Below are 13,389 nucleotides of genomic sequence, written 5' to 3'. Positions count from 1 at the left end.
TCTGCTTGCTTCATTTTTCTAGTCCTTGAAATCCCTTCCTTTCATCTTAACAGCCAATACACATCTTTCCTCTGGTGCTTTTTGCCTGAGAGAAGGTACTTCCTACAAGTTATGTTCTGCAAATGCTAACTATACGATAAGGGTTCTCATCCACACTTTTGCTTGAGCCGTGTTTTGATCGCATTGTGTGCTGAATAATTCCCTGGGGTCTGAGAGCATTTCCTGTCTTTCCGAGGCCATTCCTTGCTGCTGATGTCTATTTTGTTAACATTTAAAATCTCCAAGGAGCTCGAGGTGATGTCAGTAGTTCTCCCTCTGTCCATTTTACCTTTTCAACAACCCTGTGAGGTAGGTTAGGCTGAGTTTGTGCATGAGGGAAACTGGCTTGATAGACTCAGTCTTGGGACTTCTTGTGGAGAACGAAGGAGTTTTGGATCCAGGGGGTCCACAACACACCCACCCACCCTGTCTCTCCTGGAATAAGGAGTTTCTTGTGGGCATGCTGGGGTCTTTTATGATGAGGAGACCCTTCTGTCAAATCTAGTCCTGCCCCAGCCAGTAGACCTACAGATTAGAACTGTGCTCTCAAAACATTGCTCCAATTAATCTCTTAATGTTTAATACCTCTTGCTTAACATTCCCACAGTTGTTATTCCTATTCCAGTTTTGCATTAAAAAAAAAAAGTATTTTCAGAGGAACAAACCTTTGAAGCTTTTATTAAATAACATTTGAAGTGGACCACAGAGAGAATTAAGGGACGTGGGTGGTGCTGTGGGTTAAACCACAGAGCCTAGGGCTTGCCGATCAGAAGGTTGGCGGTTCGAATTCCCGTGACTGGGTGAGCTCCCATTGCTCGGTCCCTGCTCCTGCCAACCTATCACGTCAAAGTGCAAGTAGATAAATAGGTACCGCTCCGGCGGGAAGGTAAACTGTGTTTCCATGCACTGCTCTGGTTCGCCTGAAGCGCCTTAGTCATGCTGGCCACATGAACCGGAAGCTGTATGCTGGCTCCCTCGGCCAATAAAACGAGATGAGCGCCGCAACCCCAGAGTTGGCCATGACTGGACCTAATGGTCGGGTCCTTTACCGAGAGAATTACTGGGATATGTTAAACTGATGCCCACCTCCCACCTCGAATTAAAAGATGTGGAACAGAAATGGGTCATGCAGTGAAGTATTTTAAGAACTTTTCTGTGCATGCAGTAATGGAAAAAGCTTGGCTGCTTGGATTTCTTCCTGACAGACTAGACGAGACTGCAAAAGTACCCTAGAATTGCAGTGTTGGAAGGGATCAACACAGGATCTTCTATCCAACCCCCTGCAATGCAGGAATCTGCAGCTGTACCATACGGGGACAGAAATCTGCATCCTTGCGTGTTAGCAGCAGCATGAGCTAACCAGCTCTTGGAAGATTAAATGAGAATTAAATGAAGATTATTCATTTATTCACATTTATAAATCAAAAGAAGACGCCGATAGGCAACGAATGCTTCCCTCGTCTCTTCTTTTCCTTTCAAGGAAAGCACGAGACCCTTCGGTTCCCTCATTTAATACAAAAAAGCGAGCGAGGGCTTTTCGACGCCGCTCTGCCCCGCCTAGACAAAGTTGCGCAATGCCTCTCTCGCCTAACTGGAACGAACTACACTTCCCAGCATGCACTCTGCCAGCCCGCCTCCCAAGTTTTCAGGGAAACACTCGACAGAAACGAAAGCAAATGTTTTAGCGTCGCATCTTCCAGAAGAAACGCTTCGCGAGGGGAGATCTGCGCGACTATGGCAAGTGACCGAGCGTTGCCTTTTTATATCTGCCTTGCTGATGGGGACTCGTGGAGCAAATACTGGGTCTTCTGAAGCTCCCTAGAGATGATGGCTCTTTGGAAAGACGCCGAACCAGGAGCGTTTCCCCGGGGTGGAGTAGGCGCGTCTCCGGCGCCCTCCAATATTTCCCTTCCCCTGTTGTTACACCAAATTGCCAAGCAGGTTCTGTGCCCGTGTTTCCCAATTTTCGGTGTTTATACTACATTTTTTAAGATTTGCCTTGAGAGAGTCTTTAAACCTCTTTTGTTGACCACCAGCATTACGCTGTCCAATTTAAGTTCGGAATAGAGTAGTTGCTTTGGAAGACGATCATCGGGCATCCGCACAACATGACCAATCCAACGAAGTGGATGTTGAAGAATCGTTGCTTCGACACTGGTGATCTTTGCTTCTTCCAGTGCACTGGCATTTGTTCGCCAGTGGGAGATCTCCAGTGGCGGAGTATGTTTCATCATAGCAAATGCTTGTGGTTTTTTAAAATCACACCTCAGACGCAGTTCAGTACTGTAGAATGATAATCTGCATAAACTAATTTTAAACCTAGATTGTTGAGAAACTTAAGTTAATTTTTCCAGAAGCTCCATGTTTTTATGACGTGCAGTCAGGAAACTTTGTTTAATGGGCCTCTTTTGGTTTCATGCATTGCCTCCGGTAATTTGATAGGCTCCTTTAGTTACCTTAGCAACTGTTTGTGATCAGTATCGCTTGGTTTTTCGCTAGCATGATGAATCAAAAGATCATTGCATATATTTCTGTCCTTGGCTTATACAAAAAAGTTTTAAAACACATATCCATCCCAGTACCAGGTTGGCTTGGAAAGCACTGCGATAAAACTATGGACATAAGATGTGGGCCCTTTGAGCAGGAGCATGCAGAAGCTAGATAAGGATCTGCAGGGCTTTTCAGTAGATTGGTTTCTGACTCCCAATTGTTTAACAATAGCAACAAAAGAAGAAGTTGTTGTTTTTTCACCAGTGGGCATTCTCAGACACATACCAGCAAATTCAAGCACTGTTAGAGTTGGAAAAACTGGACTGTTTGCAATAAGGTAATAGATGGGGAAATAGGTGATGTGTGGTAACAGTTGCTTGAGACATGCAGGTATAGAGCGGTATACAAATTTTATTAATAATATTAATCATAATAGCGTGATGCAACATCTTACCTCTCTGCAAACAAGTCAGCTGACATCGTCTAACCTCCTTGCAAATTTTAGTCATCCTGATCAGGTTGAATGGTAAATAAGCACATCCGGAAGTGACCTAAATTAAGAGAGTTGAAATGAAGCATAGGCAACCTGGCCGCCTTACCTCCCCCTTTCTGTCTCTGATGGATGGCAATAAAGGATGCAGTGAACAATTTCCCTTCATCACTGATGAACTTTAGGCTAATGGCAACGGTGACGAGTTAGTAATCACATTTGAATCTCACACTTTCTCCAACTAACTCAAGAGTGGTGTAGCCCCACAGCCACACTGTGTAGTAGGTGGTTAGGTTGAGAGATGGTGCATTGTCCAAAGTTATTCAGTGAGTTTAATTGCTGAGTGGAGATTTGAACCTGGGTTTCCAGCAGCCAGTCCCAGCAAGCTAACCACTGCATCCCAGTCGCTACTAGCATCCCTTTGTCGTTCTCTTGCTTTCAGTGGAAAAAGATTCTCACAGTGGCTTGCGTATGTAAGAGCAATAACCAACAAGGCAGTTTGTTTTCTGGGTTGCCCCTGGTTGCCTTCTCCTGCTCTGCATGTTTTTCCTGTACATATATACTTCCTATTCTCAGGCCCCTCACTGGCCCACTGGGCAGTCATTTAAAAAAAGCAAATATATATGTAGTTGTGTTTCTGCATTCTTGCATACTTAGGTAATGTTGCTGCAGTGTGCTTCCTCACCTCCCCCCCCCCCAAAAAAGGTGTGCAGGTATACTCCATTTCTGATAACCAAGAAGTATCTGGATTGTGAGAGAGAAATAAATTTCTATTGTTAGGGATGGGGGGAAAAATCTGGGCGAGGAATCTTGGAAGATAACCAAGATGAAGGACATTGCGGAATGTCAAGACTTCCGTTGCATGCAGTGTTAGATATGAAAGCTAGGAACTAAATGGCACCTTAAACCTAGGTTATGGGTGCAACAACAGAATGTCTAGGTGCACAAGAATACAAAGCTGAAAATGAATGAACTGCAGCTAAAATATTATGTTCTTTTTTCACAAGGTCTAGTCCTTTCCCTGCCCACTCCTCTAATTTTCTTAAGAAGGTCTCTTCTCTGGTTTTCAGAGAGTAGCTGGAAGTGGGGAGGCAGAAAAAAGTCCTCCTTTCCTTCCACTCTGCAGTTTTAATCTGAAATCTTAGGCTCAGTACTGCGCCCAGAGCTCAGAAACCGCTTGCACTAATGAAATTCCCTGTTGCAAAACGCATCTAGAACAATGGGAATTTTGAACACTGGTTGCATGGGAGTTAATTCCTGCTCATTGAGGTACTTTTCCACTAAAGGTGAGTCGGATGCAAGTGGGGAAAGGATGTAGGATGATGTGTGGACGGTACAAGCTACTTGTGGTACTTATGGGTACAGATTCCATGAAGCACAGCTAATGCAGACGTAAACTTAGAGAGAGCAGAAACCAGCAATCAATCTTAAGTTTCCAGCATATTGGATCAAACTCTGCAGAGAGTGGATCATTTGCATTCTCCAGCTGTGTAAGTAACCCAAAGGACAAACTGCATGGCAATGCTAATACTAATTTTACTGCGTGACTGTCGGCTACAGATAACTGCTACTGCTTATGCCTCTTTATAAGATCAGAGCTGCCACATGGAAAGTTTGGAGGGCGCAGTATATGGTAAGCAGGGCATTTCATTCCACCTAGAATATATCATTGAAGAGCTATTGCACTTCATTTACATTGCCTCAAGAAAGCTCCCAAAACTTTCCTTCTGTGTTTCTCATCACTCTTTAACTTGTTTTGCATTCTTTCTTCAGCTCATGGATTCATCAGTTTTAGGAGGGTATCCAGTGGTAGGTTTTTTGTTTGTTTTTTAAATATACCTTTTTAAAGGATAAGCATAGTAATAGGAGGAGAGGTGTTGACATGTAGAACCAGTCTGGCTATAGATTTGATTTTTTATTTTTATTTTGCCTCAAATGTGCCCTGGCTTATTTTTTGGCTTTTCATATATATTCCTGCACTTGTGTAGGTTTTGATGGTTAGTGGCAGTAAATCTTGTCAGAGTTTGCACTGGAATGTATGTGCACTCCATTGTAGAGTTTTGCATATTGGAGAGATAGTGGATAAGGTGGGTATGTCAAGCCTGGAGTTTTCCCTATCTCTCTGGCTTCTCTGACTTTAAGGATTGCCAGATCTGAGTATGGCTGACCCGAGTCCTCTGGTATGATCCGAAGGGCTTCCGTCCTTCCGTCCGTTTGTCTGTCCACCTTTCCTTCCTTCTTTCCTTTTACCTTTCATCATTCCCAAGGTAAGGGATGGGGCCACAAGGGTGAAAAGGGGCGAGCCAAGGGCTGCCCCGACCTTAAGTGGCCTTTCGAAGGCCCGCCCCTGCCGCTAGCCGATTGGCTGGCGCTACAGGGGATGCTAATTAGGGAATCCCTGCCTCCCGCGAGGCTGGCGCCAGCCTCGCGGGAGTAGTGTGGGCGGCGTCGTGATCCCGCAACCCCCCCTCCTCCTGAAGATCGGTAGGGGCATTACAGTCATACCTCATATTACGTCCGCTTCATGTTACGTTCTTTCAGGTTACGTCCCGCGGCGACCCAGAAGTACCGGAAAGGGTTACTTCCGGGTTTTGCCGCTCGTGCATGCACAGAAGCACAAAATGACATCACGCGCATGTGCAGAAGCAGTGAATCACAACCTGCGCATGTGCAGACGTGCCGCTGCGGGTTGCGCTCTTTTCATGTTGCGAACGGGCCTCCGGAATGGATCCCGTTCGCAACCAGAGGTACCACTGTAGACTTTTTGTGCTCAGCTTGTGCGCCCAAGCACATGAGCTACATGGAGAGGTGAGAAAGGAATCTTTCTGCCAGCTCCCCCCCGCTCCCCGGCATGAAGACTTTCAATAGAAAGCCAGTAAAAGGCCGGAAGACCCCTGGAGTCCTGCATGCCAGGCATCAAGATATTGCAGGAGAAACAAACCTATGTGTGGAATATGCTAGCTTTATTTGAAAACCCAGGGTATATATGGGTAGGGGTAGTACCTCTGGTGGGGGCAGTTGGTCCGACCACCTTTGGTCCCCACCCTGCACTCAGCTCTCACCTGTGGCCCCAGGTAGGTCACTTTGAAGCTGCTAACACAGTGGTTTGACTTCACCCCTGGAAGCGTACTCCATTGTCTCTTGAGACAGATGGATGCCAACATCAACAATTTATTACAGCCGTTTCTAGCATTCACCTTGGCCTCCCTCCCCACACCCTGGTTTTCTGACTGGTATAAATATATTTCTCAGAGAGGGAAAAATTAAAAGCAGCCTAGTTTTCTTCTGTCAGCTGCCAGACAACAGCAGTGGGGGAGGAGGGAAAGCTATTTTTCTAGGAGGGGGTTTTAGGGTATGGAAAGGAAATGCTCATAAAAATCTGTGATTAAAAAAAAAATCTGCTTCCTTTCCCAGCGCTTCTAATACTGGGTAGCTTTAGCATACTCCGGAATCAAAAGGTTTGTGTCCCTTTTGTAGGAAATGCATACTTTTTTGTGCATTCTGCAGTTTCCATTCTGCAAGCACACGATATAGAAGATTCGGTTCATTCTGCAGTCCTTTAGGAGAAAGGAATATTTAGCATGAAGTGTGTTAAAAATAGTCCTTGCGTCGTCTTGGATTAAAAGTTTGTGGATAAGGTTGCTGAGCTGTCCGTTTGAGTCTGTTTCTTCACTCTTTTTAGAAATAGGAGACAGTGATGGTAATCATAGTTCTGATTTCTTGTCATTTTATAATATATTTTTTTAAAAAAGAGCCCTCCTACAGCAGTGCTTTCAGGCTGTAGCACAACTGCGCTGCCCTGTCTCCTTTCTGAAGCAGTAACCCAAGGAATAGACATTAAGTGCATTGTACAGAGATCTGATGCAAAGCTAGCTTAGGTTGCAAGATGTCAGCAATTATTGACAGTTCTTCCTATCATCGTCTCAACACTGGCACACCAAATTATGTGCAAAATGATCTGCTACTCCATACATACTAAAGCCATGTCACTCCTGATGGGGAATGGTGAGATTTGCTGCTTTTAAAATAATAATAATAATAATAATAATAATAATAATAATAATAATAATAATAATAAAATCTGACTCCCCTTTGCAAACCAACCAAATATTTGGTGTCTATTTAGTGTCTGAGGTACAATTTTCTATTATAGAGTAAGGCCTATAGTGTTGCCTAGGCCGTGAAACTCCACACCCAACGTGAGAGATCTTCATCACCATAGTTTTATCATCATCATCATCATCTCTAAAGACTGTTTTATTTCATCATGGTTTTCAATTGGTTTGTTTGATGCCTTTGGGTAGAAAAGCAGCCGGTAGGTACACATTTTAGAAAAGTAACCAGGGATTAGTTCATTCAGTGTTGAAACTATGTGCTACTCTTGCAGAGTGAGACCATTCTGTTTCATGGCTACAATAAATAATAATAATAATAATAATAATAATAATAATAATAATAATTATTATTATTATTTATTACTTATAACCCGCCCATCTGGCTGGGTTTCCCCAGCCACCTTGGGTGGCTTCCAACAGAAGATTAAAAATATATTAAAACATCAGTCATTTAAAAAAAAAAAAAACTTCCCTAAACTGGGCTGCCTTCAGATGTCTTCTAAACATCTGATGGGAGGGCGTTCCACAGGGAGGAGCCACTACTGAGAAGTCCCTCTGCCTGTTTCCCTGAAACTTCACTTCTCACAGTGAGGGAACCGCTGGACCTCAGTCCTACGGGCTGTTTTTTTTTGGAACTGATGAGAACAAAAACATTTTTTTTCTGAATAGGAATTAGGCCAAAAGGCAGTTCTGAGGAAAATTTTATGTGCGCAGAACAGTGAGACTCTTGTGATTCGGTATTTCGTGGAATGAAGTCTATAGTGGGATTCAGTCTTAATTATTTTGTTTTATTTTATGTTTCTTTCATGTCAACAATACGAGCAATACAATTTCCTCAGCAGTTTGTACTTTCTGTATTAAAAGGCCTGTAAAAATCCCCTCTTTTTTTTTAAAAAAAAGTACTATGGCATCACAAATTTACAAGCATCGCTATGCCACTTTGCAGAGGTGGGGGCTGAATTGAATCAAATGAATAATAAGAATACACTTGCTGTTTATGCAGCATTCATCCTGATTTCTTTGGATGGAGGTTATATGCCTTCTCATCCATCAATTGTTATCCCACACTTTCTAGAACAGCCGTTTGTCGTTTCCCTTATTGCATGTAGTCCTCCCTAGTTCCATTAACAAAAGCCCGGACGAGGACTCCTGCTAGCACAGTAAGACTCCCATCCTCATCCCACAGTCTCCCCCAAATCTGCTTGGGGGTTCAGGAGAACCTGCAGACCAGCAGGTGATGGAGCGATTGTTCAGTCAAGCAAGCTTGCACCAACAGCGCAACCTCCTTAGCCCTATGTTGAATCCCACCCTTTGTGTTCGAGTGTTTGTTGCACCACACCAATTCCATCCACTTTAATTGGGCAAACTTAAATTTGGCAGTGGATGCGACTGAACCCCTCCTTAGTGACAGCCTGAAGGGGGATGGGGCGCCGGCCTGGCGCTTTCAGTGTCCCTTGTGTTTCTTCACAGGCCACCGCACAAGCTGCCAAGCCAAAAAGAACCATTGTGGTCTGCGGTGTTCCAGATGGCCTCCTAAGTGACGACGTCATGGCCGACATATTAATGATTCATTTTCAAAAGGGAAAGAATAAGGGTGGCGATGTGGAGGATGTTGCCTACCCGACATCAACAAAAGGAGTGGCATATGTAACGTTTGAAGATGAACGAGGTAATGTCAGAGGAAGGAAATTAGAATTTTGGGTCCTTAACCGTAAAGCGGAATTCTTGCTCTGTAAAACTCCTGCGTTCTTGACGTCCTGGCTCAGCGTACTCTGGGTTTGAAACCTCTCACAGTGTATAAGGTTGCCTGCCATTCGTCAGACACATAAATGCAGCGAGGCTTTAGAGAGAGAGCATTTGCGTGGGTGTTTTAAACTACTCGCACAAGAATGGAACGTATAGTACGCTTCCTGGCAGATGAAAAAATTGCAGCTGAGCCTCGGGGGGGGGGAGTAAAATTGCTGCCAATTAATCTTCTAAAGAGACAGGCTGCCGTCATTCTCCTCGGAACAATTTTTGCGCAGTGCAAAAAAAGTATCAGGAGACAAGTATCGAACACTGGGGGCGGGGGAAGGAATCCCAGAGGAAAACTACCAATGAGAGGGACCCCCCCTTCCTCCCCCAAAATCGAGGTATTCCGGGAATTGGGTTGGCAACAAAGCATTCTAACTTTTACTTCTTTCTACAAGACAAAATCTGAATTCCTTCTCAGATGCAGAAAACGTTCTCAGGAAAGGCGACCACAGCCTAGAGGACAAGAGGCTGCCTGTGGGTTATCCCTTGAAAGTGTCGTCATATGGAAAAAGTGTAAGTTACGCCAGCTCGACTTTTCTTCTTCTTAGAATCTCTAGCCTTGCAGTTGTTTATTTTATTTATTTGTGAAACTTGTTAGTCATGTCTCACTTGAAGGTCTCCAACTGACTTAACGCTAAATAAAAACATGCACAAACATAATTATATGCACATACATAGAGAGAGAGAAATGGGGGCGTGGGGGAAGTTGTGAAGTGGCAGGTGTCACCAAGGAGCTCTTTTTTGTCAGGACCGTTGCTCCTTGTTAAATTTCAGCTGAGATAACAATACAGCACAGTGAATGTCCATGTCATTGTGTAAATACAGTGGTGCCTCGCAAGACGAAATTAATCCGTTCCGCGAGTCTCTTCGTCTAGCGGTTTTTTCGTCTTGCGAAGCAACCCTATTAGCGGCTTAGCGGATTAGCGCTATTAGCGGTTTAGCGGCTATTAAAGGCTTAGCGGCTATTAAAGGCTTAGCGGCTATTAAAGGCTTAGCGGATTAGCGGCTAAAAGGCTATTAGTGGCTTAGCGGATTAGAAAAAGGAGGAAAAAAACGAAAAAAAATCGGAACACGTGCAAGACATTTTCATCTTGCAAAGCAAGCCCATAGGGAAAATCGTTTTGCGAAGCAGCTCAAAAACGGAAAACCCTTTCGTCTAGCGGGTTTTCCGTCTTGCGAGGCATTCGTCTTGCAGAGCACCACTGTAATGATAACAGTAGATCTCTTCTCCATAGAGCTTACAGTCTAATGTTTCACAGAGAAGGGGCAACTGAGGAGTTGAGTGATGGGAGTGATGAGTAGATTATCAATGGCTACTGACCATGATGACTATGTTCTACCTCCCGATGTCAGGCAGTGTTTGTCTCTGAATGCCTGGGAACCACAAGTGGGTAGAGTGTTGTAGCACTTAGGTTCTTGTTTTGGGCTTCCCATGACATCTAGTTGGGCACTGTGAGAACAGTGCTTCTGGACTAGATAGGGCAGTCATCCAATCCTGCAGGGCTTGTCTTAAGTGTAATAAGGCATCTGTGTAAAGAAAAGTCTAGTGTTGCCTTTCAGTTATGATCTCTCTCTCTCTCTCTCTCTCTCTCTCTCTAGATTTTTACCTGCATGACATGCATCCTCAATTTGTCCCCATTTGGAGAGAAATACAACTTGGAAAGTATGGTGCAAGACTTCAAGAAGAAGTTCCCAAATTTGAGCTTTGGGCCATTACAGTCTAACGGGCTAATAAGTGTACAGGGTCCATTTTTAGCCATCAGTGCCCTCCAAAAGAATATCTTATTAAACATAAAGCATTCCCTTTCAGAACAACATGTTGCAAGAAATCTGAAAGTATCAGATCACAGGCCTGGTACAAGACAGGCAAACAGCGGATTATCCTCAGAGCTGAAAAATAATTTTGTGCAAAATGAAAGCAAGGAGGAGGGACTAACTGTTGCCCTTGACACTGATACATATCACTACATGAGAACATTTAGAGACGAGTTTTACCAAAGGATTCTAAAAGAATGTGGTGTTACTAGTTATGCAGCTGAAGATGGGGAGGTCACCACCATATATCTAAAGAGTGACAAAACAAAACCAGGTTCCAGACCATTAAGATGTGCAAAAGATAGGGTTGAAGGCTTGTTGGCAGAATTATATGGCTTTCTGCGTAAGGAAAGATTGTCACATGAAATGTCCAACAACTCTGAGAAGCGGAGACGTGAGCGTGCATGTGAGATGTTAAGGAGCCAGTATCCAAACGTTCTGGTTCTACTATACCCAACTTACATTGATATTATAGGATCCTCCTCAGACATTTATGAGTTTGCAAGACAAGTAAATAAAATGATGGGAAATGTCCCCAGAGAACCTTGGAGATAGGCAGCTGGTTATTTTGATCTCTTGAGGGCAGACCTAGATTTTCTGTTCGGCACAGGAGCTGCCACCAAAAATGGCAACCTTCTGTCGTGTTCTCTGCTTGTCACATTTTATGCACACTTGGTAGTGTTGTTGTATCGTCCATTTCCCGACCCCTGCACCACATCAGTGGTCAACAGAAGTGGTAAAATGGCACAGGGCAAGTGGCAATAAGGAAAAGTGAAAGCTTTACACAAGGCTTGTTTTTGGGCAGAAGTACTATGTTGACCATAATGGCTAGTTCTACACTGACAATAAAGTGAGCTGAAACATATTGACAGTAACAGTGAAAGGACAGCTGCTGCCTAATGGAAAAGCTGAAAGTAGAACACTTTAGCAGTTTGTGGGTTTTTTAGTCTATAGATGTGACCTTTTCAGTGTCTCCCTCAGGATTTCAACACACTACTTAATAGAGCGGTTTTGCTTTCTGAAAGTTTTTGTTTCCTCCTACCCTTTTTCTCTGGTCAAAACGACCCATCATTCTCAGCAAGTTCCTGCTCACTTGAGAGCTTTCTTCAATGGTCCTGTTATATAGAAGGTGATGTCATAGTTTAGTGTGGACAGCTGAAGCTGTTTTCTGTGTTTGACAATGAGACCTGGAAACGAGATTTCTTCATGATGTATATAGTTCAATATCACCGGATTAAAACTGGCTCTGTTGGTCAATATGTTTCACGTTAGTCCTTTTTGTACATCGACAATTAAACAAAACTGGAGCTGTATCTCTCATACCATGAGTTTTATAGCGCAGGGGTGGTTAGCCCATGGACCCCTCTCCCTGGTTGCTGAGCTTACAGCTCCTACCATCCTGACTATTGGCCATGTTCGCAGGTAGTGATGGGAGTCTCAACAACATAAGTAGCTGTCTCGGTGTCTGATCATTGGTTCATGCAGGTCAGAGTTATCAATACTGGCAAGAGCTCTGCAGGGTTTTCAGGCAGCGGTCTCTTCCAGCCTTTTAAAGGAAGGCTTTTGTTCTTGCCCCTTCCCTTTTCCTGACCGCTAATCCAGAGCTGAAAGAAATGTGAAGGGAGGTGCTGTTTTAGTAAAGGGATTTGCTGGGAGGTCACTTCAAGGGAGATAGTTGAGGAGCTGAATATGGGTCTCCACCCAGCCACCCTGCTTCTCGTTTAGAGTAGGTCTCCAGAAAAAAAAAAAGTTTCTGATTTGAAATTTAGGCACTCAAAATATGTGATGATGATGAATTGCATGTGTGAATTAGTTCCAATCAAGTTTCCAATTGAAAAGGAATGCAACTGTTGGAAATGGGACATTGGAGTTTGCAGGGTATTTTAGGTCGCCAACAAAAATAATAATAAATAATTTTTTTTTTGTACCCCATCCATCTGGCTGGGTTGCCCCAGCCACTCTGAGCAGCTCCCAACAAATATAAAAGCATAATAAAACATCAAACATTAAAAACTTCCCTATACAGGGCAGTCTTCAGATGTCAAACATTCTCCACTGGCCTGATAGGCAATTAACCAGCACAATAAAATCAAAAGGCTCAGAGCATTTGCAGGGACTTAAATATGATGGGCATTTTTTCCCCCAGGAAGAAAATGCATCTTCTCTCAACTGCCTGCATCTGTTCCCCATAGAGGGCATTTGCAAGTTAATATTACTCATGATATCACTGGAAAAGGTGTACAGGGATTCCCGGACCTGTCTAAAGCTGTTAAGGGCCCTGGAATAGACAAAGCTGCATTTGTCCCCTGCTATGACTCTGTATGACTATGAGAAACACCATGATTTTTAGTCTGCTTTGAGAAACTATCAGGAAAATCTATATGGAGAATTAGTCTGTATTGATACATGGCTCGTGATGCTCTTTTACACCAAGGGTGAATTTGACTCTTATTTTCTCTGCCGTTCACTAAAGAAGCATATAGCCATCTGGCAAAGGAACACAGGGAAGGAAGGCTGGGACATTGCAAGTGTCATAAAAACAAAAAGCACAAGAGGGAGCCAAATACCGTCCAGCTCACAAAAAATTTCCCAGCTTGCAAAACCCGAATCCCTATACAGTAGATGTTCAGCTAAATCCTTGTACAT

The 13,389-nt window shown here is 43.7% G+C and overlaps 1 protein-coding gene across 2 annotated transcripts; it reads left to right on the top strand.

Annotated features, from left to right (window-relative positions):
* The first annotated feature begins 1,674 nt into the window (after positions 1–1,674).
* Positions 1,675–12,000, top strand: RBM43 (RNA binding motif protein 43). Of its 2 annotated transcripts, none has more exons than XM_083494986.1 (4): positions 1,675–1,776; positions 8,605–8,803; positions 9,347–9,441; positions 10,528–12,000. In XM_083494986.1, the coding sequence occupies exons 1-4, from the start codon at positions 1,774–1,776 to the stop codon at positions 11,296–11,298; spliced, it is 1,068 nt and encodes a 355-aa protein (XP_083351112.1). In that variant the 5' UTR covers positions 1,675–1,773; the 3' UTR covers positions 11,299–12,000. The 2 variants fall into 2 exon arrangements, with proteins under 2 accessions (XP_083351112.1, XP_083351111.1); XM_083494985.1 differs by lacking the exon at positions 1,675–1,776 and adding an exon at positions 5,527–5,827.
* The last annotated feature ends 1,389 nt before the right edge of the window (positions 12,001–13,389 follow it).

The sequence above is a fragment of the Podarcis liolepis genome (assembly GCF_965112155.1).
Source record: "Podarcis liolepis genome assembly, chromosome: 1".
NCBI lineage: Eukaryota > Metazoa > Chordata > Lepidosauria > Squamata > Lacertidae > Podarcis > Podarcis liolepis.
This window is presented reverse-complemented; position numbering and strand designations above follow the sequence as displayed.

Bases quoted from the DNA above. Each gene is read 5' to 3' on its own strand.
- RBM43 (XM_083494985.1), top strand. From the start codon at position 5,744: ATGGATCCCGTTCGCAACCAGAGGTACCACTGTAGACTTTTTGTGCTC. The intron at 8,804-9,346 runs GTAATGTCAGAG...ATTCCTTCTCAG, and splicing joins AACGTTTGAAGATGAACGAG to ATGCAGAAAACGTTCTCAGG. The intron at 9,442-10,527 runs GTAAGTTACGCC...CTCTCTCTCTAG, and splicing joins TGTCGTCATATGGAAAAAGT to ATTTTTACCTGCATGACATG.